The following is a 27,083-nucleotide window of genomic DNA, read 5'->3' on the forward strand; positions in this document are numbered from 1 at the left end:
TTTTCACGTTTATATCTGTCCACACTGGGAAATAAGATTCCTCCGCTATGTGTTTATACATTGATAAATGTCTGCGGAGAACTTTGCAATGTTGCTGATCTTTCAAAACAACTTGATCTGTGGATCAGGAGAAACGTCTTAATGATGCAACTCTGACAGCAGTGAAGCGCAGTGCAGCGCAGCGAGACGCGCAGAGTGAAATCCGAGTGTATAAGCCTGAATGACTGATCCTGCCTGAGCATACTAATGATCCGACACATATACAGACTGCATAGAATAATCCCTCCAAGACACGCTGATGTGTTAAACTTCATCACGGCGGCCCAAACTCACATCAGTGTGAAGAGTCGGACCGTGTGTAGACCAGCAGGATCTCTTTCTGCTGCTTGTTATCAAGTTTTAACAAAGAATACATGCTTTTTAGCAATAGATAACTGTTCTCAAAGTAAGCCCTCAGCCATTAGCAAAATAAAAATCACAAAAGCAAAGAAGCTGACAGTATTGGCATTTGTGAAGATAGTGTGGAAGACTTTGAATGCATCACAGGAAGCTTTACCAAATAACACCCCCAAATTTTCAACTTCATGTAAGACATATGGGAACAATACTGAATGCTATAATATAAAACTATGGAATTGGATCAGTTTTGATATTTTTCACAGACATGCTGACACCCAGCTATTCAGTCTGTTCCTCTTTGCATCGTTCATGGAAACCTGCCAGGCTGCTCTCCTAAAGTTTCCTGAAATGAGCGCGAAGCCTTAGAGAAATGCATTTTCTCACCACAAAGGATCACAGAGCAGAGACAGGTCTAGAAACAGTAGTTTGACATTCAAGCAGCACAGTGAGTGAGAAGGTCTTGACTTTCAGTTCTGACAACTCATTTTCAACTCAGAGGTGGACTCAGGCAGTCTGAGGGGCAGGGGCAAAAAAAATAAAAAGGGCACCAGCTGCATGCAGAGGGGCACTCAGACAGTTTTCTGGCATGAAGGGCAGCCAATATGGCACTGAATCTCATGTTTTATCAGTTTTAGGGCCAACCTACAGGGTTTTTTAATTGTGTTTTTCCACTGTTCTTGATTTTTTCCTCCGAACATTGGGGCACCTATGAAGGCTGGTCACCCCTGCCAACTGTGTCCTGACTTGCTCAGACAAGTTCATGACTGTGAATGAAGTTTGCTTTTTAGCTAATTTTGATTTTTTATAAGCATGACTAAAACCTCACAAGACCCTCAGCCGAATTCTTTATGAGAGTTTTAGTAATTTAGACCTCATGTAACCAGAGCACAGACAAGTATGCTGATCACCTAATTTGACTCGTAATCTTGTTAAACATTTTAAGGGATTCATTTCCTGGATCATTTAAGACACCGAGAACATCACTTTAATTTCTGCGGGTTGTTTTCCTGACCTTCCCAAGATTTTGTGGAAAAGGACGCCGCAAAAGTACAACTGATTATTTAGGAATAAGAAAATTAGTGTTTGTCTTGGGATTCACTGATTTTAGAGTCACAGATATTACAGCTATTATACACAGAATAACTAACACATGAGATCTGTGAGCTGCTTTCATGAAGGGCCCGAGGCTCTAGATGATTTACTGAACTAAACGTCTCTACCTGTTTACCTGCCAAATTGCCTGTTTGTCCCAGTAAACCCAGCAGTAAACTTACATCATCTGTTCACTCTGCTCTGTTCTATATATAGTTTTAACAAAAGGCGAGTCTGTGCGACAATGATCCGTTACGATCTGTTGAACAGTGAGCTCAGTGCTGCTGAAAGCTCAGCTCTGTCACACTCGCTGCTCAATCTGACAAAGTATTGTGCTGAGAACACTTCAAGGTTTCCATCTGCATGAGAGAGTCACAACACAGAGGAATCAGAGCGATTTATACTGCAAATGTGGGTCAATCATAACCAATCGGTTTAATCTCATTCAGTAAGAAACACGAGCCATCTGGAAACATCTGTTGAGGTTAATTTAGGCACTAAAAATCAATTTTCCTAAGCAGCTGTAAGTAATGGAGCTCAACATGGATACTTTCTCTAAATTCTGGTTATTGGGAGATTTCTGCGTTTGTGTTTTTGTCTGTGCTTTTCTACATGGTTTAAATTGGGTTGTAGGAAACAGGTGATGTCAGGTTTATCTGCAAATCACAAATAATGTACCAATATCACAATCAAATGAGAAGTTATAAGGTTTTTGTGTACTTTTTATTTCATAATGCATTTTCAGCATTTATTGTGGAGCTTAGAAACTACAAGGGCACTACATTACCCATGTACACTTGCATGACAAAGCACAGGAGACCTATTTGACCCTGCATTTATGTGATGTTAAAAAAATTGGAAAAATTAGTGCCCTACTGGAATAATTCAGGTCACGACCCCAACAAGGGGAAACAACAACTCAGGAATTTAGTGACAACTTATCGTGAATTGACTCTGCATTTAAAAGGTGTCGTAGTATCAGAAAAGTTCCCAACTGGGAAAAATCATGTGGAAACCCCCTCAAGTTGGAACAAAAACTGAGAAAGTTGGCAAGAAGTTGCTATGATATATGCAGAAAAATGGCGATTTTGCTCGGTTGATGGTAAACTGTTTCATGTCAATACTTTGCTCACATGTTTCGTGTAATAGGGTATTTGGTTGTAACTGTTAGATGCTGTACATGCACAGTGACCTAGATTAGGTCAAAAAGCTATTTATTTATTCAGGTAAAGCAGTATTTTCGTTTTAGGGGATGTATAGGTGCATCCCCTAAAACTCTTTGAAGTGTCCATGATATTTCCACATAACAACTAAAAGCTCTTAAACACGACAAAGACGGAAGAATGGCCTCCCAACTCAGGAAACGGGGCCGTCCAAGGAGAAAGTGAATGCAGCATAATTCAATGTTATGCTGTGAGATCATTTTTCTTAATGGGTGTTGTAACTTAAAACTTCCTTTAATCATCAAATCATTAAACTTGCACAGTATCTAAGTGTACAGAGCCATCTTTGTCCATGTTTGATTTTTGCCTTGACCATCTTGTCATTAGTGTAAACACTGTAGCAAAATTTCTTTACTTGTTTTATGAAAAATACGCATAAGAATAAAACAAGTTCAGTGAATTTAAAAAACAGGTATGTGGCAGTGAATAAGGCTGAAATGAAAGCATTTTTAAATGGCAGGTTTGTGTTATGACTGCAATGAGAATCTTGTGCGTACTTTAAATAAATGTTTCCTCTGAGATTAACATAAAAACGTGTGTTACTGTACGTGTGCGCTGCCCAAAAACATTAAAAACAAACACAGAGGAGAGAAATGGAATAGAGTAAGCATCTGTTTTATTGTATATAGCCGTGTGAGATGAGTGTGTATATTGCTGCTCAGCTGGCAAACATAACCATCACAGAACAGTTACCGAAAGTCACTTCCATGGAAAATGTGCAGTTTGCATTTGTAAAATGCACCTTTTTTAAAATCCATGGGGCTTTTTCCATTTGTCTCTGTCCCATTTGTCTGACAGAGCAGTTGCTGCGACTTTGTAGTCTGTGCCAACAGATATGATACAATTACTAGCGTTTGGCTCAGTGGGGCGATTGATAATGTGGGGAGAATGCTGCAGGAGCCACATCACAGAGAAACAGATGGGCTGTATTCATCCTCGCTCCCTTAGCCTTACTCTTAATGTGACAGAACATCTGAATGTGCGTTCACACCACTCAGGGCAGGTGTGTGTAAGAGTGTGTAGTTGAGAAAATATAAAGGGGTAAAGTGTTTGTGTAAAACTCCCAGATTCCACATTTTTATGAACATAACAATAAAACGTTCACATTCAATACATCTATAAAACTACCCATGTTTGTCCGTTAAAGGTGCCCAATCCTTCTCCTACACTTCTCTAGGAATGAGAAGCCAAATTTACACTGTGTGTTCAAAGCAGGAATATCAACCTAGGTATATGAAAAAGTCTATGTTATTAGCAACCCAAATGCCAGAATTTCTTTTTACATTTCATTAATTGGACATTTGTTCATTATTTTCTAGCAGATATTTTGAGACTTTTCTCAACAATGCTGTGGTGAAGGTGTGGTTACACAGAAACTTGGCAATGGTTAGGAGAAGATGAAGTTTTGGCCTAAAACATCCATGTTTGGTGGCACAAAAGCTGCTTGAAAGCTGCAAGGACAAGTGAGTTAAAAAACACCTAGATTAAGTGCCACAAATGCCGAAGGTAAATAATGACAAAAACACCCAGATTTGGTGCTAAAGTCACCACTAAGAAATACTGCAACATGTCAGTGAAGAAGACCTTCAGCAAAAAAACACCTGCTAAAAAATGCTCCTGGGAAATTCCACAATGTGCTGCTAAACACACTCTCATTCTGTAAAAAAAGAGCCAGTTCAGTGCCACAAACACCGCCAGTAAATGCCACAATGAGCCGCTAAAAGCTCCCAGGTACAGTGCCACAAACTCAGCTTGGTAATCCTGAAATGTGCCACTAAACATGCCCATAATCTGTAAAAATTTACCCATGTTCAAATGCTACAATGTATTGGTAAAAAACAGTCAGGTGTGGTGCCACAAGCACTGGTGGAAATGCTGTGGAGGGTCAACAAACAACAACCTTTTTAGTTTGTTAGTCTTGAACGGTGGTCTGCAGCTGGGCAGCCGTCTCGCTGAGGTGTCACGACATCCACCATCACCTCCAACCCTTAATGACTTTTGACGTTGATATGCTACATATTAAAAGTTTAAACGTAATGTACCCATGGTTTGCAGGAGCATACTATGCCCACAGCGCCTTCTGGTAGCTGGACTGGTTGTTAGTGGCCAATGACATCACATACTGATTCAACAGTGTATGTGAAATCATAGTCTCACTTTGCTTTTTTTAGCTGATTTCTTTCCACTTTTCTTTCTGTATTTGTTAAGTCTAAAAACTATGAAATGTAATTCAACAAAATCCCACTACAAAAAAGCTGCCTCACAAGGTTAAATATGCTTTTTGTTGAGTGTAACTACTAAGAACTAAACAAAAAAGAATAAAATACTGTAAACAGCAATAGTATGAAGAAGAGAGAAAAAAGAAGAGGAGAAAAAGCAGAGATTGGGCAAAACAGCATGGTTTCTATGTGAAGAGCAGCAGTTGTTATATATTCCTCAGTATTCCCTGGCGATTTGGGAAAATGAGGAAGCCCAGGTGCCTGTCAACACACCAGACTTTGATCAATGGGCCTCTGGGTACCAATCACACTTTTCAGTTGTCTGTGTGGTCCACAGTCGGTGCATTTGTATTTGAATCTCATGTTTATTAAAGCCAGAAACAAGGCACCGTCGCCTCTTTTCTCCCAGCACAGCAGGGTTTTTCCACTGGTGTGGGCACAGTCACATATCTATAATAAGTAGAAATAAATGGCTTGCTTTGCCTTTAAAGTGCTTTCCAGCTGTGCAGCCAGAAATAGTCTAATGTGAAGCCCATTTCCACTTGACAGAGCAGATACATGTGAGCAGAGGTTGTTTTTACTGTACGAGAACCTGAAGCCTGGATGTACAACAGAAACATGGGACATCGATATATTTTAAATATCAACTGGTGGGATCGGCATCTTTTGTAGTGTGAATATCAGCTTAGAAACAGTTTTTTCAGGTATAGGTACAAACCAAAGGACATTACAAGCAAATGTCTTTTGTATTGTTTCACATAGTTTTTAGTTAATGTCAGCTAATTGTTAAAGGAAACCAGTATTCTGTTAACTTTCTGCTTCAGGTTCTAAAAATCAGTCAAATGATGCGTTCAGTGTATCATTTAACATCTGAACGTGATCAATCACTGCCGCCTACCTCCGCCTTTAAAGAATATTTCTAAAGTATTGCTATAAGATTACTTAAAACCACTACAATCTAGCCATATTAAAAGAGACCCACCTTCATATGAATGAACAAACAAACAAAAAAAATGTAAAATTCAACATACGACACTAATGTCTCTTGTGGTACAGCCCTGTGCACGATGCCTGCTTGCTTTTGTTTTTTTTAAATATAAGTCTGCACTAGATGTATTACTACTATATTATTCATGTTTGGGATGACTCATATTAATGGCAGTGTAATAATAAAATGACCATGGATGCAACCTGGCTCTGTTTTATATTGACTATGTTAATAATTAATAAAATTAAGTTTTAGCCCTATTTCTTTTAACCTTCAATTAAATGGTACGAAAGCTTAAAACGCCTTTGGGTAATACTTAAACTGTGAATGTTTGCACTATCTGAATGTTTTACACTGATGCTGCTGTTTGTTCTCCTGCATTTCTATATTTCTGTCTATGTCTGTTAAATCCTGTTTTGATGTCTCCTGCACAGAGTGGAGAAAAGTTCCCCTCAAGGGACAATAAATCCCTTTTCCTCTTCTACTTTGGCTACGTTACTTTAGTCTAAGTTGTCCTTATCAGCAGCTATTTGACATGTGATTTCCAACAAATCCTGTTAGAAGATGTTTTCCTCTTCAGTATTATGCTGTTAACACATTTTCTCTTTGTTTCCTTCTCTACTCATTGACTGTAAAAACAAATTACGGAGGTAATCCCTTTATCAGCGATAACATTGCAGAGATTCCTCCACACCGTGTTTTATCACTATTCTGCGATCACAGCAAATAACACAACAAAGAGATGCTGAATCTGCGAAGGTCAGCGCTCCAGGTATTGGTGTACTTTAAACTAATTATTAATATTTAGTTAAGGTGACCAACTTCCATGCGGTAAACCAACGCTGTGGACTAAAATGTAGTGTGGTTGTGTGAAACTGCAGTAAAACATTATGTGAAAGAGTTGGAGCTCAACAAATTGATGATGTTGCTCTCTCTCTCTCTCTCTCTCTCTCTCTCTCTCACTCACACACACACACACACACACACACACACACACACACACAGACACACACACACACAGACACACACACAGACACACACACACACAGACACACAGACACACACACACACAGAGAGACGCCAGTGCATCTCTGAGAAGCTGTCTTCCATTTTCTGTGCTAGAGGAGATTATACACATTTGTTCAAAACCTCAAAGTCAGTTGCACATTACAGTGTTTTCTTTGTGCATCACCTTCAGCCTCCTATAATCAAAGAGCCAGGCGTGTATTCACAAAATCGAGAGCTACTGAGAAAGATATGATTGGATGATGGCCTTTTGGCCTGTATGGTAAAATAAGAATAGAAATCACAGCATGGGATGTGCAGTTTCAACTGTCGACTCTGACAACCTATAACCTTTATCCTATTTATACTTTACAGTTTATGTCAGTTAGCAGCACTTTCTATCTCAGGTTCTTACCAGTTCTCAGTCATGTCATTTACTGCATAAATTGTAAACGTTGTGGTTTATTATTTAAAAATGCCAAACTATTAAAGGTTTACATGTTGTGTTGGTCCTCAACTTTACTGTTTTAGCTCACTCTCACTGCTCTCAAACCATTGTTTTCAGACGCAGCAGGCAGCTGTATCAGTGAAAAAGATCCCAAAATTCACTGTACACTATCTGCTCAGCACCAAACAGCAGGCAAACACTAGCTGGTGGACACAGTGGAGCATCTAACAGCTACAGAGCCAAATATTTCCCTCAGAAGTCGGCAGAGACTAAAAAGAGCTCAAAGAAAGTAATATAAGACATCAGGTAGGGAGAACACAACTCCAACTCCAAATCATAGGTGCTGATTCCTTACAGTTGTCACCATTTGAAAGCAATGTCACATTAACTGCCAATGTGTAGGCTTTGCTCCACTTAGTCCCGCCCCACTGACTAGCCAATCACACCACAGAACCAAAGCACCTTTGGCAGATGACCTTGACCTTTGATTTTGCTTCTGCTGAACAACAAATGGACAAATTTGTGATTGAAAACAGCAAAACAGTGGGTAATGTTACCATTACAGATTGACTCCCACGTCTCACAGTGGCTCGATCAGTGCCCCTTCAGCTATGGTGAGTGAAAAACAAATCCATTTTGTTTAGCAGCTGTGCGGGTCTACTACGTGTTGATGGTTAACTGATTGAACTTTACTGTGTGCTTGTATGGTTGCTGTGCGTGTATAACGGCTTTAAGTAGCCTTTTACACCATGTTTGGCACTGATTATTACTTTTCAGTGCATTTCATAGTGTGTATCGTTGGTAATAAATTGATTGAGAACTATTTTGTTTGTGGCGGGCCAGAAGAAGTGTCATGGAAAGGGTCGCTAAAATTTCAGCACCATGGACAGAGCTGTCTGTCGCGTGCACAGAGCCGTACTGATGTGGCCTCCTGACCCTTCTGCTCCCGTTCTTATGTTTCTAGTTGATGTGTGCTCGGGTTTGAGCACCCACCAGCAGAAATATAAATCTTTGCTCCAAATAAATGATGAAATGAATGCTTTGTAACTGCTGGATGCATAAAAAGGGAGTGGGTTGCTAACATGTTCATCATATCAACTAACAGATGATATACGTCAATGTCGTGTTTATAAATTCTTTCCACTTCCCCCATGTGGCCAAAAAAAAAAAAAAAAATTGTCGACTTAAAAGTTTAGAAAGCATCTTAAGATTTTGCAACTTTTTGAAAACTATGGCTGCACAAATAATCTAATTTTTTTTCAAAATCGCAGTATGGCCAAGCACAATATCCAAATCACAGGTGCTGCAATTTTCTTTTTATAGAGGTAAAATGTGTCACATCATAACATTATAAACCAAGCATTGTGTTGCTACAGAGATGCCCCAGCCTCAAAATGTTTCTGCATGCAAGAGACATGCTTCTCTGATACACACCCCAAAAATCACATTATATTGATTTTTACATTTTTTCCAGAAAAAATGAAATAGTTGAAGTACCATTCCCAAAATCACGGCTCATATCTCAATTGTAATATCTGTCAAAAATAATCACAATATGATTTTTTTTTTGCATACTGTGTAACCCTATTGAACACCAATGTAAGCGTCAAGCTTAGAGGAACACGAAACATACATGATTTTCCAGAAGGATAAAAATAGTTATTCATTCTGAATAGCCATACATGGGAGAGGATGGAGGGATAAAATATTACCCTGTAGAGTAGTATTTAATGTTTTCACATTATTCAACATTGTGTTACTTTTCATTTTATCCCTGTAATTTTAAAATTGGATTACCCTGGGAGCTTAGATATGCAGCTCTGATACATTTCCTCACTGAAGAGTACATGGATGCCTCAGTTCAGATTCACCCGAAATGATCTGGGGATGCTTTATGTTGGAGACATTCAATGACATTTACAGAGAAATGCTCTTTTAAAGAATATGGTATTTCCGCTATATTAGACTGCTCACTGTGAAAAGAGGCGGAAAGGATAGGCAACAGGAAATGTATCAAAGCAACAAAAGGATCCAGGTCAATTTCAAACCTATTATAGCAGAGCCACCTCGACAGCCCAGAAGTTGCTATTTTAGATTTGATTTTATTCCCTTTTATCTTTTCTATGAACTGGAAGTAAAGTGAATTGAACTGAATCTTCTGCTGACCCTTTCAGTGGCTTAACATGCTGGCTATGTTTGGAAAATGCTGTTTGACTGAGTAAAAGAAAACTGAACAACTCTCTTTAACATCAAAGGCTGGTCAGCTTCAAATATGATCAAAGATAATTCTTCAGTCTCCTTTTATTAGCTGAATGAGTTCAAGGTTGGTTTTGAATCACTAAGTGGTCTTAGTACATGTTTGCCTGATTTTGTTTTGTTTTTTTAAACTACTCCAACATCAAACACGAAATATCATCAAAGCTTTTCCAATAAGACTTTTTGAATTTTGGGTAGGTACATTGTGTTATTGTGAGTGAAGTACATGATACTCTGATTATATGGACTATGCTATATGTGGCCAAAAGAAAGAATTTAAAAGAAGAAAATGGGACCTAATATAAAACCCTGAGGAACTCCAAGCATTGTGTCTCTTGGGTTTGACTTTTCATAATCATTTGATTATTAATTTTAAGAGGACATAAGGTTTCAGCTTCATCTCAGATAGGGATGTTTTATTTTTGACTTGTTATGCATGTCAGTTTATAGGTTAATTTTGCTACTCTTAAGATGACTTAGGGTCTTAGGGTCTAGTAGAGCTAGTTAGCTGTGTCACTTATTCATGATTATTGCTAGTGGCACAGAATTGACCCAACAGAGTAGCTATTGACACATTAGGCTCAACCTTCTCTCTCTCACCAGGTTTCCCCAGTGATTAAATGGCTCAGTTTTGAGCTACAAACCCTTTTTAGCATTGTTAAACCCCCCAGAGATAACCTTTTTTTCTCTTTTTTCCTTCTTTTCAAATTAACTGGTTAGTTATTAGTAAATGGGTGTCGAGCTATTGAAATCAAAAATATGCGTAACTGATATAATTAATTTCAACATCCTTATTATTTTGGCAAAAAATTCAGACAATCTGCGGAAAAGTTGACTTTTTCAGGTCACACAAGGACAGAATTTATACAATGTCAGCAACCAAAACACTGTTAAAATGCATTATGCTGCAATAATGCTTTTTCATTGTCTAGATGGATAGAACAAGGTGGTTTAAGCTATATTTTCTGGCTAGAGACAAACACACACACATACAAATCTGAACCTTGTTGCTCGCCAAGTGCCTCTTTTTTTGTCCTGATTTGTTTTGTGCTCTTTCAGCAGGATTGCTTTATCATCAGAGAGGATGGAAAATCACCTCTGTGCAAATTGAAAATACTTGGCCTTAATCCATCTCCGTGTTTGGCACTCTCTTTATTCAGTTAGACATGGTCCATGTGTACACACTGTTTATATGTGTGTATTAAGATTTTAATAACGGGGGAAAAGAAGAATAAAGTGACAATGAACACATTTATCATAGCGTGCAGACTTCAGCTAAATGTCATTAATTATGAGTTTACTGAACGCTTCATGAACTTATATTAGGAAAAAGAAGCTGTTAATCGCATCTTGCTGAATTGAAATAGTGTCCAGCTGCCTCTCTGGTTACCTTCATGTGTTAACATCACAGTGGGCATGACCTTTCCTCCTCGGCTTTAATTAAATTAAACCGAACCAGGCAGATGTCAACAGAAGGGCACTGGGCAGTACTGACCTTTCTCCTCTGTTAGATTGCAGTGAGTGGGCTGAGGTGCAATATGGACGATTTTTGTGACTGGACAAAATTGCCTGTTATCACCCAAACTTACACAAAATTATACTCAAAAGAAGTGAGCAGCTTGGTAATAAGTTCCACAAATTGCAAGAAATGTGTAGATTTAAAAAAGTATTTTTTTGAAACGCTAGGTAAAAACAACTAGGGAAAAAGAAAAAAAAAATAGGGAAAAACTATCTTTAATTTAAATGGTTACAGAATTATTTCTTGCAGTTGTTTTTTGATTTGTTTTGTTTTTATTTGGTCATTGTTTTAAATAATTTTCTGGTAATTTTTTTATACTTTTTAAAATAGCTAGGGAAAAATGTCTGGGGGAAAAAGAAAAAACTAATGAAAAACTATAGGCCCATTTATTATTATTATAATTACATATTTGAAATTGTGTTACAGAATTATTATAATTTTGTAAGCACTCTTTTCAGGTCATTGCTTTTTTTGTTGATTTTTAACTTTTTCTTTCTTTTTTCCTTGTCATTACAATTTTTCACATAATTTTCTTTTACCTTTCAGTAATTTCTTACTCATTTTTGGGTCATTTATTTTTTCATTGCTTGTAGCCTTCTTTCCATGTTTTCTCTAAACAGAAATAAAACCAAGCCTCTCAAAGGGTTAATTTTGTCATTTTTAGCAATTGTTTTTATCAACACCCTTCTCGCCCGCCGCAGAGCCACATTAATGCTACATGCTTGCCAAAACGTCACAACAAAGGTTTACAAGGCTTTTTGTCAAAATAAGAGGCAGCAGGAGAGCAACGAGATGTAGTAACATTTACACAGCTGAGCTTTCATTTTCTCCAAGACTGAGAGGTGAGGAAGTGACATCTTGGTGGTGTGATGATTATAGAACCCCGCGAGCGATATAAGCCATCCATCATAGTCAAAACCTGCATAGAGACACAGACAGCGAGGACAGACAGCGAGGACAGACTGCTGCCGGGTAAGGAGCTGAGGCGTAAGCACCAGCGTCGTGGACAATGATGAGGTAGCGTCTTCTCCTGCTGAGCACTGACAATCGGAGGCGTCTTTAGCTTGCATGAGTCTGTGCCCTGAGGATGTTTATGACACTGTTTGGGACTCACAATGAGTCCCTGTGAGTTATCACAAAAATGGCACTAAAATTCAGATTCAGCTGCTCGGCTCTTTTTGAGATTAGAAAAAGGTGAATTAGAACAGGAAAACATGGCCTACACTGGAGGTGAACAGATCACATTTATTGATTCTGTGGTAATTATAATGTCAAAGTCCTGGTTCACCTTGATCCCGCTGATAATTACAGTGCTGAATTACTCTCTTACAAGATAACGAAGACGAATCAGATAGGAAAGAGCTATATAAGTGGGCCTCTCTCCCAGTCAGTGAATCATATAATTGGTAATTGGATTCATAAACACAGTGTAAAAATTGCTGGACTTATGGTGTGCTGTTGATAAGACATAGTTGAGACATTATTCTACTTTAATATTGTAATAACATTCTGTGAAAAAAGGGTAGGTAAAACAAAATGTAAATTAACCTCTAGAGATCTGACCAAATTGGCAAGATTTCTTTGAAAACATAGAAAGAAGGCCACGAGCAATTTAAAAGAAGAGGAAGAAAAAAGAACCCATAACCTTAAAGTCCAGAAATTATATATATATTTATGTGTGTGTGTGTGCGTGTGTGTGTGTATGTATATATCAGTGTAATAAATTTCAGTGACTGCATCCTTGCATCCTGTGCAGAGCCTCTCCAGACAACATGGAAAAGATCTGTCTACAAGTCACAGGTGCTGCTGCAGTCTGCAGCCAAAGCTGAACAGAGTGGGCAGAATATTCATGTAACTCCCACATCAGGATCACCGGCCCCGGCCTGGCATTACTGGCCTTTACTACTCGTTTACCACCAGGAAACAAGAAGCCACACAAAGCTTAACCCACACAGTTATCTGCTAAACTGCATCAACATCAACATCCCTTCAGCGCAAAGAAAGTGCACAGCACAGCTCTGAATTTATCGGTAGAGATAGAGTTTCACAGTGAGGACGCTGATGAACAACATCAGCAGTGCCATCTCATGCCCATTAAGATAAACAGAACAGTTTGCAGTCACACACACAACAGACTAAACTAGCCTCTCTTTACTTTCACTCTTCCCAGGCAATCTTGTTCTGAGTTTTTCTCAATGATGCCTCCAAGACAATAAATTATTCAGTTACCTCCAAACTAACTAAAAACACGTTTAAGTCCAATTTTACAGCCCATCCTTTTGTTTTCACTCAGTGTTTTAAAACCTTATTTAATAGAAAACTGAGTCAGCTAAAACAGAGAGGCATAATTAGGGTTGGGTGTTCCTTCAGTAGGTGGATAATTAATTGACAAATAATTAATTGGCTGATACAATTTAATCGAACATGTGAAATTTAATTGATCAATCAATAGGCTATGCAATGCAGTATATGCGATACTGTATTTGGTACTGTTTGCAATTAGCACATTTTTTATGCTCTTTTTTAAAATAACAATTAATCAATTAATTGATCATTAATTTTACCAAGAATCAATTCAGTAAAGTGCTTATAATCTGCAACCCAAGTCTGCACGATATTAAATCTGATTTTTTTCTAACTTACAGGACACAGCAGTGTTTAAAATCAGTTTAAAAAAGAGTCAAAATAAATTTATGGTTAAAAGCCACTTTAACACTTACCAATAAAGCTAAGCTAAGTGAGGGTAATACAGATGCCAACACCTGTGTGCCGCCTCCTGCATCATTTACTGTCTCACAAACGGGCATATGGTGTTGCATAACCATTAGATGTCCAACTGTACAAGGCCATGTTTGGAATAAAATGTTTCACCAGGGTCAAAGACAAGTTTAACAGCAGCTTAGATTGTCATGTGCAACCTGTGCAGGTACATGACTGCTGGGTCTGCCAACTTTGACAAAGACAGCCCTCCAACTTCAGAGGTGTCATTGTACTGTACCTGAAAACAAAACTACACAAGAGAGAATGGATTCATATTAAGCAGAGGTGTAGTTTCTGTAGACGGATGTTTTTAGTAAGGCTACAACTTCCTATTGTTCTCATTATTGATTAAAGAAAATGTTTTAGGTTTATTGCTTAGTCTATAAAACAAAATATACTTGAATTACCTCTTTGTGAAAGTATGCTTCTGCAAACCAGTCAAGTTGCTGCTATAATTTAAATCCATGTCTGTCCAGACTCATATGCATATGACAGTTGACAAATTTGTGGATATTTTCTCATGGCGTTTTGGAGGTATCGCATTCACAAGAATAGGAGGTATGGACACATAAAAATATCAAGCTCATAACCCAAAGTTATTGAAATCACAATTATATATTAAACAAGGCATTAGTGAATTCTTTCATTTGAGAAGCTAGAGTCATTTGATATTTTGAATTTTTTCTTAATATTTTTTTTAAATATTTCACTGATTATTAATGCTGTTGGCAATCAGTTTTCTGTTGAGAGATTAATCAGTTCAATGACTAATTGTTCCAGCACTTGCTCTCAGCTTCTCATCAAATCAAATGTCTTTTTCATTATTATTATTATTATGACTCATCATGGTACCAATTTTTTGGTTTGCTCAGTGGATCACATCCAGACATCCCAGAGCCTCATGAGATGGAGTACTGCATTTTTTTCTAAATGTCCTTGCTTGTTGTGACAAAAAGTGTCTATAAAGTTCTAATTTGGTACATTTTTAATATATTCACAAGGTTAAAAAATACTGAAATTTCTTTTTACATCTGTGCTTGCTCTGGGAAGCAGCCTGTGAGGACCACCTGAGTCTACCACAATTTTCTTTGGTAAAAGTACAAATTCTCTTATTCATCCCCCAAGGTAAAATGCTTTCTGTCTGATGAGGGTCGGCCTAAACCAGACTTTGGTGCTGCAGCATTAGGCTGACGTTCAGGAAGTCGTTAAAGACAGCTGTTAACAGGCACGTCCAGGCAGAGATCCTTCTGTACATGCAGTTTAAGCTGATCAAACACTATGGATCGCCCTGTTATGCAAAATCGTGTGTCCTTTCAGGAGACGATGTGTCTAATCTGAGAGCAGTGCAGCTGCCTCCCTGCTGGGAGCTCAACTCTGGTCTCTGGAGGCAGCGGGAGGCTCATCATCCAAATGTTAACAGTGCTGCCATTTGCCAGCACAAATGTGGAAACACTGACAACAAGGCATGGATAAATCAACATTAACATCATTTTAATGTTTTACACGCTTTCTTAAAATGTCGTTGTTTTTTTATAACACAGCTGGTTAAACAGGTTTTTTGTGATTCTCCATGAACTATTTCAGTAACAAGACAAACGCACTGCTTTATTTCAAGACTGAAACTTCATTGCATGTCCCTACATGTTTGTTTTACTTTATTTTAAAGAAATGTTACAAAAAGTTGTGTAGACTGAACTTGGAAAAATTGTGTCCAAAGACAGCTTAAGTAAAGGTGTTTTATTAGCTTTTTGAGAAGTGAAAGCAAGGCCACTAGATTACATGCATACTCCATCTCAGCCCATACACAAGGCTGCTCTATTTTTGAATACAAATCTCTAGTGGATGCAGAGTGCATCACCCCGGCGTTCCTTCTAAAAGCAAATATGGAAGTGCACTATTTCATTCATATTGGCTGAGGGGCCTGAAGACCTCAAAAATGCTCTTCACCTTCAGGAATGCAGAAAAAACCCATTTCAGAACTGTTCCTGCTGTGACTCAATGAGCGCCTTTACCAATTCAAAACTCAATTTCAGTGCAATAATATACTGTTTATTATATGTACATTTTTGGGGCGGAAAAATATCAGTCAACATAAGTAACGTTCACGTTATGTGTCCAAAACAAAAACGATGCCCAAGAGGCAGAGGACCTAGTGCAAAAAGTTAAAGTCTGTTAATGTGGATCACAAACTATAAATTAGTTTTAGATCTTTTACATGTCGGGGTGTATGAGGTACTTATCCATAGTTGGCGTATTACATAAAGCATATGTAAGTTGGTACACTGCCAGTTTGGAGAAGCAGGCAGGAGGGCCACCACCAAATTTATCAGCTACCTGAGTCACACCTATAAATAATCAATAACAGAATAAGTGTACGTTTTATTGAAAATTACTTTCCCCTTCTGCGGACAGCTCTTTCTGACAGTGAAGCTGAAAATGGTTTCGGTTCCCTTTCTACACTCTTTACAAAGCCACCAAACTCCATTACAAAAAAAACCAAAATGTAATTTTAGCTCACTTAAGTTGGTAATCTACTGCTGCCTTTCTCAATTTGAAGTTTTTGGAACAAGTTTAAATTTCTGGGGTTTTTTTGCATCCGGCCAAAATCTTTGAGAGAGGTGTTTGACCTTCCACAACAGTGGATGAAGGCTGCGGTAACCCAGCAACTCCGCCGTTTGGTGAAGTACTGGGACAAGGGCAGTGGTCAAATTAAATGGCTTAATCGAGCTATAACCGTGACTCAACTAAACTGTGCATGATAACGTACTGGCTATGAATCAGTACCTCATCCAAACCCACTTCACAACATCCAAACTATACCTTTAACAAAAGCAAGTTTTCAGTTTTCATTAGTAGCAAGCTAGAGTTTGTTTCAGTAATGGATACTTGGATGCTAATCCACTGAAAATTCCAGCACATTTTCTAAATATCATAACTGGCATTGTTTACAGGCCACATATTTTAATGACCTTGCCTTGCGCACCAACAATGCCGGAAACACCAGTGACCATGCTGTTGGTGTCAACAGGGAGGGCTGTATAGAATAATTAGCTCCTTGGAGATATGATGTAATCCACAGGTATGTTACTCAGCCATTTTAATGACCGGCTCAGCTCAGAGTCTTAAATACCATGACCTTAGGTTTCATTTTAATGTGTCTCAACTACTTTTACCCTAGAGTGTGTGTGTGTGCAAGCTGTGTCTGTGCCTGAATGTGTGAGATTGTCTTCGGCTGTGCCCTCTGTCTCTTTCTCGACCTTCCCCAAACTCTGCTGAAGCATTTGGCCCTGCAGGTAAAGCCTGGTGTCTGCTGGAGCATCACTTTATATCAACAAAAGGGATGAAAACCTTCGCAACAGGCAGGAAAATGTGCTTTATTTAGATATCTGTTTCTTTCACTCAACCCTGGACTCAAATGTGAATGTGCTTGCTTGCACTGGGAGCTCTACTGCCTTGTATTCATTCCAGTATTTCCAAAATGATGAAATTCCACTCCAAAGCTGCAAGGCACCGACACAGACAAAAGGGGCACAAAAAAAGAGAAGCTGTTCGAGCTCTGAAAACTCCGGCTTGACACTTTCCAAAACACATTCTTTAAAATGCACATCACAGCACAAGAGCCAGCGTTAAGTAATTCATACATATGAAATAAAGAGCAGAACTGGAGGGGGGCAGAAACATGAAAAAACGAGAAGCGCTCATGTCATATCATGAGATATTAAAGCCTTTTCTTCCTCCTGCTTCTCCTTTGCTCTCTTTTTTAATAAGACACCTTTCTTGCTGCTAACAACACTCCACATCAAAATGCTATGCTGAGTGTGTGTGTGCCTGTGTGTGTGGGCCCTCTAATAGGTGTCTGTGTAATTGGCTGGTTGACAGGCTCATCACTAACAGACATGAGATGAAGGGCTCAGGGGAGGAGACGTCCATCCTCGCTCTCCCCCTGTTGCCATGTCAGCGTGACAAACACACATATGTAAGCAAATCAACAAAGACCAAGCACTCCAAGGATGCATACTTTGCCACCTGAAAGTAAAAAGAGCAGTGTGTGTACCTTATTTATGTCTGATATGGTGCATCCACCCTACATTTTGAAACAAGCGACGGTACATCAGATGTGCCATACAGACGCCTGGAGAGAGTCCAGTTTTTATAGAGAGAACATAAAGTAACTGCAATTACTGCTGCTGTACAGTGCCACTTGTAGGTCATTTGTACATGAGGATATGTGATTTTGTAATAGCTTTTATATAATGTATCAGACAACAAGAGGTTACTAAGGTTTGGCAGAGTATCTTTACAAAAAATACATGTAAACTCCAAGGTTTTGACACACCCTCTGACCAGACTAAAATGCAACATCTACTTGGAGAAAACAGTGTCAGCGCCATGGAAGCAGCAAAATATGACATAAGTGCATGTCACAGCCTAAGAGACAACCAAAACAACAACACGCAACAGCTGGAGTTCATCTCCTCACAGCTCACACACTGTCTTCTAATTTATTACTCTACTCCCTGAGTTTTATTAATTTGTTTGTTGTTTACAATTGATATCTATGACAGTGCCTCTAACTTCATGGGATTTTTATGCTTTGGGATCTTTTTTCTTGGAGGTTACATGCCAAAAAAGCACTTTGAATTGAACTGAAAATTGAATTGAGAAGGACAGAGAGAGAAGTCAGGTCCAAATTACCCAATTTTGTTTTAATAATGGGCAAAAGAAAATGCTAATAAATGTACTTCTCATTTCACTACTGAACTTTTGACATTTTATGCAATTTTTGGTGTTTCCACTCAGGTCTCTGGAGGCCAGTTTTGGAGGAGTGATGCAAAATCTTTCTTTTATAATGTGGCCTAATGCCACTCTTCAATTCTTTGGTTTATCAGTGAAGTGTATGAGCTACACCGCAGACTGGAGTCTAATTTAACACCGATAAACAGATTGACGGCTAACTCATCTGAACAAGTCCAACGCATGATGACTGTGCAACGGCAGCTCTGCGTTACATATGCTTGCGTCCTGAAGTGGCTGCATTCTCACTCTCTTTTACTCAAGCTTGCTGTTGTTAAAACGTGTCAAATTGGTGTAAATTGATCCTAGCCAATCAAATTAATCCAAAACCCACAAATGCTACCCAGCATTAAGTATAACAGCAACTATTGTCTTTGCTATAGTCCTTATAATGATAACAAACAGCAGCGAAAGAACATTTTTGAGTGCAGAGGTTCTGAAGGACACTGAAATTACTTGTTATTGAAAGATACACTCTGTTATTTTGCAATAATAAAAAAAAATCTTGCAAATATCTCCCCACCTCATTTCTGATGTTTTGAAAATCATTCATCCATTCAATCATTCATTTCCTCATCGCCAACTGGCTCCTCTCAGAAACAATACCACCAAATGCTAAAAATCTTCAAGGTTTTACATGCACAAGTCTTAGCTGTTTCAGTGCACCACTGTTTAGTTTTTGGGACTTGATGCCCAAATTAAAGATAGTATTGTCACAGCGCATTGTGTCTAAACAACATTATGTTACTTTCTAATTTGTCCAAACACCTTAAAGCAATTATTTTTGACAGCCCATATGGTGAAGGCGAAGGGGAGTAGCAGCATGGTGGAGAATAGTAGGAAGTAACTCCAATTTTTAAATAAAGTGGCATATTGTAATAACTTTTCCTGTATCGTCATGTGCAACTGGTCACAGATGCCCGTATCCTGGACAGGGCAAACAGACGATGAGTCACCGGTTAGACAGTTCTAACCACAGACGGGCCTTGTGCTGATACAGCCAGATCCCTCATGGCTTTTCTGCACTTTTAATGTCCCACATTAAATCCCCACCAGCTGCTCAATACCTGACCTTCTGCTCTGACATCCCTGTAAGGACAGCAGGTGAAAGGAAAGTCTTCTCTCTCAGGAAACAATGATTTTTAAAATAAAACTGAAAATAACAGTAACTAGAGAAGGTACCACTTTCTGAAAACAATGTAGGTGTGCATCGTGAATCAGCTAAAATCCCTGTCTTATTGCTAATAACTTGGTATTCCTTTGTTCAAAAAGTACTACAGGTTGTTTCTGTATAGAGCTTAAACTAATAAGCAGAATAATTGATTAGCTGTTTGATAGAAAGTTAAAGAAAACAGTATTTAAGTTTTAGGGAATTTAGAGGCGGGATTACAGATTGCACACAAGCCCAAACTTCTACTGGTTAGAATTAATTTACTGTTCATTGATTTGGGGTTTGCACAGGTCTCTTCCTCTTCAAAACAAACAAATCAGGTGATTAAACCTGGTAAAAACACTGAATGAACCAGTATCACGTTACAAATTAGTGTTTCTCCAATGCCATGTGGCACATCACAGATGGGCCTTTAGCCCAGCACCTGCTAATGTGTGCCAACTTATTGACTGACATTCAGGAGGATTTTACCAGAAGTGAGCTGTCTTCCTAGCTAAAAAAAAGAAGAAAAAACACAACTTTTTTGGTAATTTAAACCAGTAAAAACACAAAATAAAGGAGGTTCCTGTTAAAAAAAAAAACAACTGTTTTTTTTTAAACAATCTTGTCGTGTAGGGGCTGCTAACGCCAATGGCCCTGCAGACACATGGCGATCTCTGTAAACCAGGACCTGCTCCCTCTGTAGATATGAACATGTCCTTCTAAGGTAGGTTTTCCAAATTCAAATATTTGCTAGATTACCTTTGGCCTTCAAGTCAGACAACAGACATTTAAAAATATTGAACTCTGTGGAAACTCTGATGGACATATTTCACCATTTTTCTGACTCGTATGTTGATATTCCATACATGCTTTTGGCACCAAAACTGTGAAGAGCAGCATGCCAAAAGGCCTTAGAAAAGGAAGGCTAAATATAGAGAGAGCTATTGTGTGCATTCCCCTGCAAGCAAGCCTGTGTGAGACAGTGCGTGCAAGACAGTGTGTGTGTGTGTGTGTGTGTGTGTGTGTGTGTGTGTGTGACAGCGAGTTAAAGATAGATTGAAGTGATACCTTGAGTCCTCCACACTCTGCTGCTGATCCCTGGTCCACTCCGGTGATGTAAATACCCAGAGCATATTCTGCTCCACCTCGGATCATGAGACCCAGAGACCGGCCGTCATCCAAAACCAAGTTGACCTATTCAAGACAGACAGAAAAAGAGATAACATAAGTAGGAGTTAAATATCTAAAAATTTAAAATGGCATTTTGCAGTTTCAATGGCATTGCTTGACAGGCTGCCAGACTCAACCACAGTGTGTTCACACTGTGAAACACAATGCATAGAAGAAATGACAGCTCGCTCTGAGCCAGCAGAAAAGACTTCAGGAGCTACTTAGGACTTAAGAGACATTAATGAGGAGGCTGAATCTGTTCGGATCGGAGGAATGGCTTGTTTGAATTGGTCAATCAATTTGTTTACAAGGCTCGTCCGTGTCAATCCCCCTGATAAACAAAGAGGACAACATCTGACACTGTTTGAATTCAAATAACCAACCAACCGTAATAATTGTAATCCTCAAACAAGAAATACTGGATGACTTCAAGATACATCTGCGGCAGTTCAGTTAAATATACAGGTGCAGGGTGGACATACATGACAACAAAATGACTTTAACTAAATAACCATTTAACTAGTTATTTCATCTTGTACTGTATTAAAAATAGAAAGCCCTCTATTTGAGCAGAATTACTTTATTTGTTTTCTGTTCAAACTATTTAAACAACCCTCTTGATTTTAAGTATTATAATTAATTATGTAGATACTAGATCTGCAGCAATAAATCAATTAGGTACTTTTTTAAAAAGAAGAAAGTCAGAAATCTCTGACTTCTTCTTCTTCAATTTCAATATTCTCTGCAAATTTAACCATCATCTGGTTGTTTGTCTTGCTGAACAAATTTGCACATTAATTTGTGATGTTGACGGGTTAGTCGAACTTTTAACCCCACACTGAAACATTTGCTTCATCATTGTCTCTTATTATTATTGTCTCAGATTCTTATGTATGCACGCGATATTTAACTAAACAAATTCATTATTTTGTGGTGCATTTTTTGTTGTTTAATATGCTAAAAAGTTGTTACTACTGATTGAAACCAAAGGCCAATAATGAGTCAAAATAGCTGCCAATGACAACATGGCAGTCATTAATGTTGAGCTCTATATTAGATAAAGTCATGAACCTGCACAGATTAAAGACAATGTCCACTCTGCACAAATTTAACATATTTTTTCACAGCAAAATGTGATATGTTTCACAGTAAAGCAGACCTGCCACATCTCCCCATCAGTGGGTCTGATAAGCAGGATGTAGAACTATAGGAACTACACTTGGCACAAAAAGATATAACCATATATATTGTATATATTTACCTCCCAGCTGCTGTGCTCTGCCTTGATCTATGAAAGACTAAGGTAGGCCTATTTGCTTTAGTTCCACAGGCTACAGGGTTTAATGAAGGGTTCATTTGTCGGATAAAACTGCTTTATTCTAACCCACCGGCAGAGACTCCATCAGGTATAATCTGCTCTTTGTTTGGTGCCTGTGGGTCATCTCATCAACGCCGTCCCTTAACTCTGCAGCTATTTGCTTTGGCCCTTGAGCCTTTAGCTCACTTAATTCAGTAATCTTCTAATGTCAGAGCCATCTTTGTTCCTGGCACACAAAGTTACATGCTGATGATTTCCAAATGTTTACTAAAAGAAGTACTTCACCGCTGTTCAATATGGCCTTTTAATAAAATAGGGATGTCTATTAGGGCTGCTCCATTATGGCAAAAAGAATAATTACAATTACTTTGATTAATATTGAAATTCTGATTATTTAACGATGATTTAACATGATCCCCTCACTTTAATCAGCAGGTGGCAAGTAAGAGACAGGAGCTTGTCTTGATTCTTGAGGAATTGTTGCATTAATTCACTGACAAACAGCCTCAACTTTTCACACGTCGCACTGCTGTTTAACTCCACACTCACACACGCTGCACACATAATCTAGATCCAAAATGAGATACCAAAGTTTCAAAACAAAACAAAATAAAATACAAAACAGAACAACATTGGACTCATCATGCGGCACAAAATCATTTCATCTCAATTATCTTATTTTAAAAAACGAGGGAAGCCAAAATCGTAATGGAAAACAAAATGCAATTAATTGCCCAGCCCTTATGTCTACGGTGCAAGACATGAACCAACATGAATTACCTCAGGTAAGGGAGAACTTTTTCTGACATATATGCGGGAAAACTTTCCAGAAAAAAAGGTTTCATAAAAATACTACTGCATGTTTTAGCATTTTTGAAATGTTCTTTGAAAGCTTAATTTAGAACATTTTGACAACAATTAAGGCAGACTGATGAATTCAGTACCTTTTAAGACTTTTTTTGTGGATCCACAGGAACCCTGGATCCCATGACTACCTAAACCACACCTTTTAAAATTTTAATTTCAGGAATGTCTATACTTTTTCACATGTTGAGATTTGACGCGTTTTCATCTGCAAAGATACAGATAAAGCTTTGAACATTAACAGTTGGTCAAGCCTACTCAGCCTTAACATAACTGAAAAAGAGTGTATTACACAGATAATGTTTTAAAAACTTTGATTCTTCTGTCTTTCCCCGGATTAACTCAACATTTTCAAAACACATTTAGTTTTAAAGCAAAGAGACCACATTAAAGTTTACAATGTCCAGTGAAAGAACTTCTGTTGTAACAAACTTTTAATTATACATTTTCCTTCATCACAATGAGTCCCTTGATTACTTGGTTTGGTCCTCATGTAGCTGTCTCTTGCCAAGATTGAAAAGCGAAAATCAGAAGCACCTTGGCAACTACAAGATAACACATATGCAAATATCTTTATTAAACAATGTCAGTTTCATCTCTGTTATTTTCCCGCCGGTGTCGGTTTGGCATCTGGCTCAGAAATCTTACTTTTATTCGAAGCATATGGCAGCCGTTCTTTTTTAATAACAACTGTCTGCTTACTGGAAGTGAGCCAGCCACCTTTGCTCAGCGGGAATATGGAAGCATTCATGCTCTCCATGACATTTATGCAGGACATGGTTTTAATTACCATGCTCATCCTTCTTTTATTGGCAGCACAACGCAGCTTTTAGGGCTCACAGTGTTCTCTGGCATCATCTGTTATCATGGAATCACTTCAATATGCTCTTTCTGTCTGAAAGGAGTCCCGGTGGTCGGGTGTCTCTGTTTTGTAAGGAAAGGAGTCTGAAGTGCTCTTGGAGCCTTTGTTCTGGACAAACAAGCCCATTTAATCACAGCATCGGGGACTCACGAATTCTACTACACATATTATAATAAGTGAAATTAGCACTGCCTATAGGAACTGCAGCCCATGAGAGGGGATGTAACGATCCAACAAACTGGGTCAATGTATCGATCCAATTATCAGCAGTCAAGGAAAAACCAATCAGAGCTGAGGAGTCTTTAATGCAGTCATCAATTTTATGAATCGCTCTGTGACCTGCCGTCAAACTAGGCTGCGCTGATCAAATAAGAAACACGATTCTGTAACTGTATTGCCTATTTCTCGCCTCAGATGTTTCCAGAAACAAATTTAAGTGTGCTGTTGAGCTGTAACATGAGGAAGTTGGTCCAGCTAGTGCCTGGTAGTGGTAGCTAAACACACTAGACTACTAAAATATGTTCCTGAGTATTCATTTATTTATTTATTGTTGTTGTTTGTGTTCTTATTTAACTATTTTTTCATACGTGTGAGTGTGTGTGCTACAAATTTTCAAATGTTTATACATAGCTTGTCACCATGTATGTATATATTTTAAAGGAACTGCAGGACTTATATATAAATAAATACATAGACAGCAACTTTATTTACCCCATTATAAAACATTAGTCAGAAAAACAAGCCTGAAATTAAAAAATAAACACACAAAACAAAACAAAAAAATCAAAGCAAGGAAAAGATGCAAAAAAAGACAAAAAATGAATAATTTTAAACACATAGCCTCATTCTAAAAGTTATTAGTTAAAAGTTAAAGTTAAATTTTTTTTTGATATTTTCCCAAAATTATTTTCTCTCTCCTTTTAAAAAACACACTCATTTTTAACTTATTTTCAGGTCATTTTCTTTTAACATTTTCCCAGTTTATTGTGATTTGTGGGGTATCTCTTGCCAAGTTGCTCACTGCCTGATTTCCATTTTTTTAAAGCAACCAAATCAATTTGCTCAAGTTTCAAAGGTTTAAATGTTTGTGAAAGGTGCCTGAACGCTGCTAAAGAAAACTGATGCCAATCCTGGTTTCAAAGGATTGTAAATGATATAAAAGATCACAAAAGAACCAAACTATCTCCTTCTCACTGGATTAATATTTTTGAAACGTTACCTGTATGGCACTAACTACAGCCCCTATTAATGGAGCTGAAGCAGTTAAGATTAATGTGTGGCTCTCAGCTACTGAAAAATTGAAAGTTCTTGTGTAATAAATCTTTAAAACAGCTCTGACAGCTCCTTCCCTGCAGGTCGGGAGGTGGTGACAAGGTGGAGTTTTGTGGGACTGAAGGTCCAATTACTGTTATTGTTTAAAGTTTTTGATTTTTTCTTTAGTGTCCATCATCTTTTGTCAATTACTGAGTCCTACGAATATAATTCACTTTTATTCTTTCAGACAGCCATCAAAGTCTCCCTCTTCACATCAGTCGAGATTTGGTGACCACCCAAATGACTTAGACTCTTTAACAGCCACTACAACCAGGCAATGGAGATATAACATGATTCTAAAAATGCATGACCTCGATGTTTAAGAAAAAAGCGTGAGGAGTTACATGAAGAGTGAAGAAGAGTAGAGATTGGAGTCAAGGGACACAGAGACACACAGCAAAAAGATCTTCATTAGCAAAGTAAAAAAAAACCTGCAAAACTGCGCTGAATGTAAACAGAAGTTAGGATCCTTGTCTCAGTCGTCAGTTCACAGCATGACGCCTGTTACAGAAGCAAAACTTTTGTTGGTTCCTTTAGAGAAAGTTGGATATGACTCTTAACATATTTTTTTCAGTGCTACTTATAATTTATGGTTCAAACACTGTTACATTTTGCTGCTTTCTTTAGCTTAGCTTAATTTAGCTTGCCATGAATATTTGATTTTATATTTTTTAGCGTTAACTTTCAGGGTTTTGAAGAACTTTAAGAAATTATTCATGCAACTAATAAACTGGTACTACTTTTTTTTGCAAACAAACAAACAAATTAAAGTGCAAAATGGATGGAGGGGCTAATAAATGTTTTGTACAAATGCATGTGTGGCCACCTCTAGCATATTTAAAATGATGAATGATCATAAACAAAGTTATTATTGAGAATATGAATATTTTACTTCCCCCTCTGATAGTATACCCTTGAGGGTATAACTGAGATTTATGTTGGGAAAAAAAACTGAACTGAAACACTGTTCCATTATTCCAGTGCTCACCTTCTTCTCGTCTCCCTCCTGCAGTAGCTGCATGTTGCTGCGCCGCTGGCTGTCAGTTCTTCTCAGGGTGGCGCTCCGATGCTCAGGCAGGTCAGGAGGAGGCGACACACTCCGACCCTGAGGGTCAACCCAGGTATAAACATGGTTGGTGACGTAGCCACCTGGAATCCGCCCGACTGAACGCACAGAGAGGTTCAGCTTTTTACTGCCCTTCAGCACCTGAGGAGACAAGAGGAGAGGAAAGGAGAGTGAATTCAGGCTGAGCTGTAAACAGCATTTGTATTTGTATGAACATTTAAGAGTGCAAGTTCAAAGAGAAAAGAGTACCCACAAATCCAGACTTCAATCAATTTCATTTGATTTTAAAAGGCCCCAGAATACACCCAAAAAATACATGCATCTTACAATCATAGTTTAAGGTTGTTGCATGAATATAAGGTAGGATACACATCACTAAATTTGGGCAAAAAAATAAAGATTATAGAGAAGCAACCAATTTTTGCAGTGCTTCTGACAGCAAAAAACCCCAAATGACCAAACACCCCCCCCCCCACACACACAACAAACACATTTCTAACAAATTTCTGCTGAAAATTGCTGCTGGCTGTGCCTCATTGCCTTCTGATAGCTTGCTCTATGTGCAATCCCTCTGCAGATCAATGTTTTCCCATGTGCCCGGTGGTCTGGAGAAATCAGACCGACCAGAGTTGA

The 27,083-nt window shown here is 38.3% G+C and overlaps 1 protein-coding gene across 2 annotated transcripts in view; it reads right to left on the reverse strand.

Moving 5' to 3' along the window:
• whrna (whirlin a) overlaps positions 1-27,083 on the reverse strand; it is a 181,527-nt gene that overhangs the window by 65,897 nt on the left and 88,547 nt on the right. For both annotated transcript variants that reach the window (XM_088071000.1, XM_088070999.1), the window contains 2 exons: positions 26,373-26,591; positions 20,925-21,050 (listed from right to left, as the gene is read on the reverse strand). In XM_088071000.1, the coding sequence (XP_087927126.1) occupies positions 20,925-21,050; positions 26,373-26,591 (345 nt within the window). The remainder of the gene's footprint in view (positions 1-20,924; positions 21,051-26,372; positions 26,592-27,083) is intronic.

The sequence above is a fragment of the Plectropomus leopardus genome, chromosome 20 (genome assembly GCF_026936395.1).
Source record: "Plectropomus leopardus strain MGB_pleo_1.0 chromosome 20, ASM2693639v1, whole genome shotgun sequence".
Classification (NCBI taxonomy): Eukaryota; Metazoa; Chordata; class Actinopteri; order Perciformes; family Serranidae; genus Plectropomus; species Plectropomus leopardus.